The 7505-nt window shown below is 44.4% G+C and overlaps 1 protein-coding gene across 2 annotated transcripts; it reads right to left on the minus strand.

Moving 5' to 3' along the window:
- Positions 1-3666: 3666 nt before the first annotated feature.
- On the minus strand, positions 3667-6484 carry LOC120643647 (probable serine/threonine-protein kinase WNK6). 2 transcript variants are annotated; one of them, XM_039920070.1, is made up of 7 exons: positions 6213-6484; positions 5953-5990; positions 5489-5719; positions 4989-5209; positions 4749-4906; positions 4272-4638; positions 3694-4169 (listed from the first exon to the last, which is right to left on the minus strand). In XM_039920070.1, the coding sequence occupies exons 1-7, from the start codon at positions 6318-6320 to the stop codon at positions 3943-3945; spliced, it is 1350 nt and encodes a 449-aa protein (XP_039776004.1). In that variant the 5' UTR covers positions 6321-6484; the 3' UTR covers positions 3694-3942. The 2 variants fall into 2 exon arrangements, with proteins under 2 accessions (XP_039776005.1, XP_039776004.1); XM_039920071.1 differs by lacking the exon at positions 5953-5990 and having other exon boundaries at positions 3667-4169; positions 6213-6478.
- Between the last annotated feature and the right edge of the window lie 1021 nt (positions 6485-7505).

Consider the following 7505-nt stretch of genomic DNA (forward strand, 5'->3'; position numbering starts at 1 on the left):
GGGGACCCTCGAGCGATGCGGAGATGAGTCACCCGCTCGAGGGTAGATCCGCTACCCTCGAGCGAGGCAGAGATTGTCCAGCGGGCCCGAGAGGGACCCTCGAGCGAGGCGGAGATCGTTCCGCGGGTTCGAGGGGGATGTGAATGGGCCGCACGCTGGGCTTCTTTGAGTCCTTTCCCTTTTCCCGAGTAGGAAGCAGGTCGTGGGCCTTCGTGGGCCCAGTTGTTTTAACAGGTGTTTTGTGTTTTTAGAGCGATCTTAGTACCCCGATTAGGGTGTCCCTAATCGTGGTACCCGACACGTAGGTCTTGGAGTACAGGCCCTGACAGAAATGACTCAAGGGGCAAAGTAACTTGGTAATCCTTACTTATCTTCAATTTTCTATTTATAGTGTCTCTAGATTTCCAAGGCTCTTTTGTTCTGCCCAATTGCAACATTAGCTCATACCGGCCTTGGAACCACTCCCAATCACATGTCCTTCCCTCCTGAAAAATTACTAATACCCAAACATTCAGAAATGTTAATATACCAAGTACTAGCACAATGACAGAATCATAAGGAGTTTCAACTTTGTGGTTAATATACGAACTCAATACTCTCCGTAGCTATTGCCATAGTAATATTCGTAGCCAAGCTCAGAAGGAACTACACCTTTTGTGGGCAGAATATCACACTTGCATCGAAGACTATGAGTAGTTGTACATGGCCATGGCTTCTTCCCACTCTCAAATTCTCGCACTTCCTCTTCTGTCGGCCAATGAGATCTAGGACCATAAATATACTCATTGAATTCACATGCCGCCATCCATCCTGCATGACACATAACATTAGCCACATAATTACAGCAAAATTAAAGAATCAATTCTACGTTACATGACACTTACTCTTGTCTTTAGCGAGCATCTAAAAAAGGAGTGAACTTTGGAGGGACACCAATATTAGGCCTTTGAAGTTTGGCACGAACACCGCAGTGGCATTTGGGAGGATTGTTCACACGATATATAGCAGCTTTCTTGCTTCTCTTGCTCTGTCATAGGTGGTGGATTTGGTGGGGGAGGGACTCATCGTCTAAACTCATTGTACGCCTACGACTCTGACTGATAATAAAGGAACAACCGAATTCTAGGATCGAATTTATCCGGACCATCGATCCACTGAAAGAAAAAACAGTGGCAAGGATTCAATGAATCATTCCACTTTTATATGTAGAATGCTCTACCGGCCGTCTTGGGATGCCTCGATTGCTTCACTACTGCCACCTAATTGCCCGGTTCACATTGACAGAATGGAACTGGAAGGGCAGGAAGGACTGGGGCATCCTCATCACTCTCGGATGGGTACTGTCCACCACCAAGCAAATTGTACCAGGCATCGCTCATTGCCATGTGTACTGTACATACATAAATTTCATTGCCATGTGAATGAAACAAAATACTTATGGAAACAAAAACAAAATACTTATGGAATAAAATTATGGAATATGTAGATTCGTAAAACTATGGAATAAAATTACATGTAACTCATATTAACATCCCCACTACTCAATTCTAGAAATCATATTAATCGATGCATGCACGTACTACCTCACGTCCAAATCAAGAGCAGAGTACCATCTACGTATCATCTAAAGCCCTAATCATGAGAAAACTATCAACACCACCACCATTTCTCATATCAAAAACCTAACACTAATAAAAAAACCATCAATAACTACTAATGCACACGGTTAAACGATGAGATATTAGGGGCAATACCTTCGGACAAGGATGGGGAACGATTCCCCCCACTTTTCCCCTCAAAAAATTCGAATTTGGGAGGATCTTGGGGGGCAGCGGCCGGCGGCGTCGCCTTTCCTTCAGCTCTGGTCGGGGAGGAGTGAGGGAAAGAAAGGGAGGGTGGGGGCGAAGAGGCCGGCGCGGGCCCAGGACATTGGCCTTGTCGCGCCAGCCCGCATGGCGCGACAGGCTTGTCGCGCAAGTGCATGTGGCGCGATAGGGAGGACCACGTCATCGCCGTCGCGGCGCAGCGCTGGCTCGGGCCGCCAGCGTGGCCACACTGTCGCGCCACATGCACTGACGCGACAAAGGCTATCTGTCGCGCCATGCGGGCTGGCGCGACTAAACGGGCTACGCCCTGCAAATAAAAACCAATACGGGGTAAACTTAAAATATTATTAAAAAAAGGTTAAAAATAAAAAAAATCGAGTTCGGGCCGTCCCTTATTACTTTTTGAGCTGAAGCGAAAAAACAATTATTATATTATTTTAGATAATATATTTTTTGCAAAAGTGGTATTTACTAATATGCGTAGCAAATACTTTGTTGTTATTATTTGTAAGATCGTAGAGAAAACTTTTGGCTAACTGTTATTTTAATAATATAATTTTTATGCAAATATAATGATGGCATTAGATTCGTCTTTAGAAACATGTTTATGATTTTTTTTACTATGCTGAGCTTTTCAGGCTCGACCTAGCTGGAGCCCATTTGGTTTTAGCCCGCTTACCCAGCTATAGGACCAAACTTGGTTAGACAAAACCAGACTAAAAACTATTAATGTTGAGCCAAGTCCACCAAACTATTTAATTAAATTATTTTTCAACTACAAAAGAGTCAAAATTCAGAACATGATCGAGGTTAGGCCTGAAAATTCAGCGCTAATTGCTCATGAGATTGGACTGGATACGATTTTTAAATCAGAAATGAACCGGCATTTTTTTTTTTTGCAACCTAGCCCAATCAGAAAATGCTCAAATCTATTTTGTATCATATAAATATAAGGGATCAGTTGGGGTAATTATTAGTCAAAACATGGTCCTAACTATTATGAAGTTACCATGCATAGTCAACTTGGTAGAGAATCACATGTAAACATTTTTTTTTAACTAACATCAAATCGCTGATATAGTAAAGTTGAGTATTTTGCTTTCATACTGATAATTTTATCTTGCAGTTTTAAAAGGAACCATTGGTCTCGCTATGGTCGTTGTTGCATGTAATGGTCCCTAATTATTTGTTTCTTCGTTACTTTGGGGCAACCTTTTTACTTTTTTTTTTCACCGAAAGAGCTTTGACTTCTTAAACCTCGGCAGATGGTAGATGATGATAAATCATCCCCCACATGCACGTAGCAAGAGCCAAGAGGGAAGTTCGGGCTTAACCTAGTAGTTCCAATGCATAGGATCATGATGATACGTCAAGGCTGCTATAAATAAATATCATTACATTAGTATGTAGAGACAATACCTCTAATGTGTAATATCATGTTGTTGTTCCTCTAATTGAGAACTGACCAGTGCACGTGGGCTCTCTGTGGCACGTTGCGCAGCAAGAAGCAACCAAATCTCAAATATAGGAAGATGTATAAGAAAACTTCCCGAAAATCTCTACTTTGTACATGCCCTCTATAACTTTGTCACTAGCTTGCCTAACCTACAAGTGGGGGCCTCTTTTTTATTTTCATGGCTATTTTATTACTGTTGTAACACATAAAGGCCGAAGCCCTTGTCGTGACACCACCAAGAACATTTGATAGGCCACCTCCATAGATGTTGAGATGAGGGTCACCATACCATGCCTAGAGTGCAACATCGGCAGCACCTTTACCACCGAAAAAGAAGCTTAGTTACACGGAAAAAAAAAAAGATGGCGGGACCCTGACGCATCATCAGTTTCTGAACGATACTCTTTCCTATGAATCAAAGACTCCAAAAATAATATAAAGTACTACAGCAGCTAATCTAGAGAAATTAGTAATCTTGCATGCACAAACTTTAGCCATCATCAAATTAAAAAAAAGATGTGCTTAGCAACACCGTTCATGGCATTGCAATTTGAGCATGTACAAGAGGGGCGCAATGGATGACCATGAGCATTGAACCACGATGACTCAATACAAACATTGCATTGCGTTGGATTCAGAAAAGCGCCGCGAGGTTTGGATTCACATCCCATCTGCTGATGCAGTGTTGTGCACTGCCTGAATCATTTGGCCGACCTGAACACAAGGCCTCCAGCCGCGTACCGTCTTGAGCAAGAATGCATCGATCAGCTTCGCCACAGCAGGCATGCTCCAAGAAGGCAGTTCAAGCTCTTGCACCATCTCAGTAGCCACTGAAAGACTCGTGTCCTTCTCCAGGTCAAATGCGAACTCAATGTTCTTACACTTACCTGTAATTAAACAAAAGAAATTCAATATGCAGCGTCGGTACTCATACAAATGGAAATTTCTCTGACCCAAAGATGAACTTTTGATGTTTAAACAGTTATTACCATTGGGGACAGGAATTCTTAGTAACAACTTGACGGGGTCCTTGATGCTCATATCTCCTTCCAGCACAAAAACTCCCCTCCGAAGGACCAGGCTGATAGACTCCTTCCCATCACCAGGAGTTCCGTTGGATAACAAAGAGACGAAAATTGGTGTGGCATCGAGATCTAGATCCAAATTTTGTGGAAATGCTACCGGTTCTTGTGCTGGATTAATGGTTTTATCATTGATGATGTCATCTTTTAGGATAAAAGGGCTCTTCAAGAGCTCAATTGCTGGTAATCTGTCAGCTGCTGAACCCAAACAACTCTCTATAAAACTTCTTACTTCTGCATCTTTGATCTTGGAGAGAGCAATTGGTTTTATACCCTACAATTGCACAATTATAGTGCCATTCATATAAAACAAAATGAGCAATTTGGTATTTTCTTGAAAAATCTTGAAGGTAGGCACTTTATAGGTATAGATTGGTCACTTACTTCAGAAATCCTCTTGTATATCTGAACAAAGCCCTGACATTCACTGTAAGGGCACTCACCAGTCACCATTTCAAGCATACACATCCCAAAAGAGTATATATCCACCAACTCGTTGTAGTTTTCACCAAAGAGCTCCGGTGCCATGAATTCTAAGGTGCCTGCGTTACAGGGTAAATGTATACACATGTAAGCTTTGCATGAGAGAAATATCTGGCAGTGTGGCTTGTAGATAAACTCTACCTTGTATACTCTGTGTCTTCCTCTGCTGCATGACCATTGCCAAACCGAAGTCCCCAATCTTTACTTTTCCATGGTTCCCATTGATGAAAATGTTGTCACACTTCAAGTCCCTGTGTATGATTGGTGGCTTCTGATCGTGCAGATAAGCTAGCCCTGTCAATATCTGTTTCGCCCATCGCCGCATTGCCTTGATGTCAACTTTTTTGTGCTTTGTACGGTACCTAACCACAACATAACATAGATCATAATGGGGACGGGAAATCTAACTACTTCTGTACAGCTGTTTCTCTTCTGAATGGAAGGCCAAAAGAACCAACTTTATGTCAACGACATGTTTCATGTAGTATTCTGAATCTGAATATTGAACTATCATGAACATTCTCAAATATTATATTTGAAAGAAGAAAAATCTTATCCAAATTTTGTATGTACACTGGTATTAACTAGACATTCTGCAAGTAGTAAAAGATAAGCATATACAGTTATACATAAACACGTACTGCCTCAAGTTGCCGGAGGTGAAGAGCTCAGTGATGATGTTGACGGTCCTCTTCTTGTTGTCGACCCACGAGGCGTAGAGCTTGAGGATGTGCTTGTGCTGGAGAGACCGCAGCAGCTGGATCTCCGTCTTGAGCCGCTGCAGCTCCTTCGGGGATCCCATGATCCGGCTGGTTATCTCCACTTTGGCCCACGCCACCTCGATGCCGTCCACCGCGTCGAAGCCTTTGTAGCTGCCACCAAATCGGATCACGTGATGCAACAAACACCAAACAACTATTCCGTATTTTTTTTCCGTTTGAACTAATGAAGCGAGTGTTCTTAATGAAGCAAGTATTCAAGGACTGAATTATGTGCGTGGCTGCTCGAGTTTACGAATATGCCTCTGAATTCGGGGGATTAGTTACTGTCATTCGCTGCTGAATTACTGCTAATAAACAGCTGATGAGGGAAGATCGAGAGATACACTGTCTTGAAGGCACCTGATCCCACGATCTCCTTGTACTGCACAATGCACGCACGAAACCGCAGAGGTCAGGGAGGAAGAACTATTTTCTCAGACGAATTTGCGACAACAGGATGCAATCAAGAACAAGAACAGAGATCGGTCCCCCCCCCCCCCCCCCCCCCCCCCCCGCTAATCGGCGATGAACCCAACCCGAAGAGACGAACCGACATCAGCTGGAAGCGAACGCGAGAGGCCGCGGCGGCGGAACACGTGCGTACCCGGAGGTAGCGGCCGGTGGGGTCGACCTCGTCGACGTCGGGGTCGTCCTCCTCGTCGTCGGGCGGCTCCGCCTGCCCGCCGCCCGCCGCCTCCGGATCGGGAGCCATCTTGCCGCCACGCTCCTTCTCTTCGGCTTCCGCTTCCTCTTCCTCCAATCCTACTCGCGAGATGGGATTCCAAGCCGACGGTGGATCGACAGGCCCTAGCTGATCGAGCAGCGCGAGGAGTCTCGACTCTGAAACGCTTCCCACAAGTCCCAGCCTGGCAGCCTCCGGGGATGCAGCGCCGGCGGGTGTTTAGGAGCGGGGCCACGTGAGGCTGCAGGTGGGCCCGGCGCCCTGGTGGCAGACCCAATTTTTCAGATATACTAGAAGAGTTTGGCAAAAATACAGATTCAGATATGGAAGAATACCGTATGCGTATCGATCTGATCACTATTCTCTTGAGATGAGATACGCAGATAAGGATTCCTTGAACACTGGATACGGATTCTACGATAATCAGATGGATATAAGAGCAAGATTTCAGGAGCGGCGATCATCGAATTGCCCATGTTTTTGTTTCATCCAGTTCATGTTAGTTTTGCTAACATGGCCACACCATGTGGCTACACTATTATAACAGAGCATTTCCTTTTGCCCACAAGAAAGCATTGGTAAAGTGAGATCATGGAGATCCACCACCATGAGCAGTGAACACATGACTTCCTGCCAAAACCTTGAGATAATGCATGTCACCTTCATGAATGACCGGCACCAACAACCCATTACCAATGTAGAACATTTGAGTCCGGCACTGAGAAGGTAAAAAGGGAGATCACTACAAAAATGTTGTGATACCAAACTCAGTTGAAGCTCAAAATTCCACAAAGTAAATAGTAGTTTCATTTTCCCCTACCACACGGACCAGCCCAAGAACACTGCTCGCCAATTGTAGCTTATATAAGCATGACCACCACATGCATAATGCAAATTCAAGGTGATCTACTCATCTCCATCGCGCTGCTCTCGCCGTGGCATCGTCGAGATCGCCACGTCCTGTGCAGTTCTGCAATGGACCGAGGTTCGGCTCTTGGACCGAGTCTAAATCGATGGTGGTGTGTTGTAGACAAAAAAAAAACTAATATCTTCTTCTATCCACGTGTCAGCTCTTGTGCTCGTCCGTGAAATTCGAGAAACATCAGCTATTAGTTGGACTTTGTTCTCCTCTGCACGGCTGTGATTTTTTATTCAGGTTGGTTCCACGTGTCTGCAACATACGATTTTTTGTTGATGCACAAGATTCGACTCTCG

The sequence above is a fragment of the Panicum virgatum genome, chromosome 8K (assembly GCF_016808335.1).
Source record: "Panicum virgatum strain AP13 chromosome 8K, P.virgatum_v5, whole genome shotgun sequence".
In the NCBI taxonomy this organism is placed as follows: Eukaryota; Viridiplantae; Streptophyta; class Magnoliopsida; order Poales; family Poaceae; genus Panicum; species Panicum virgatum.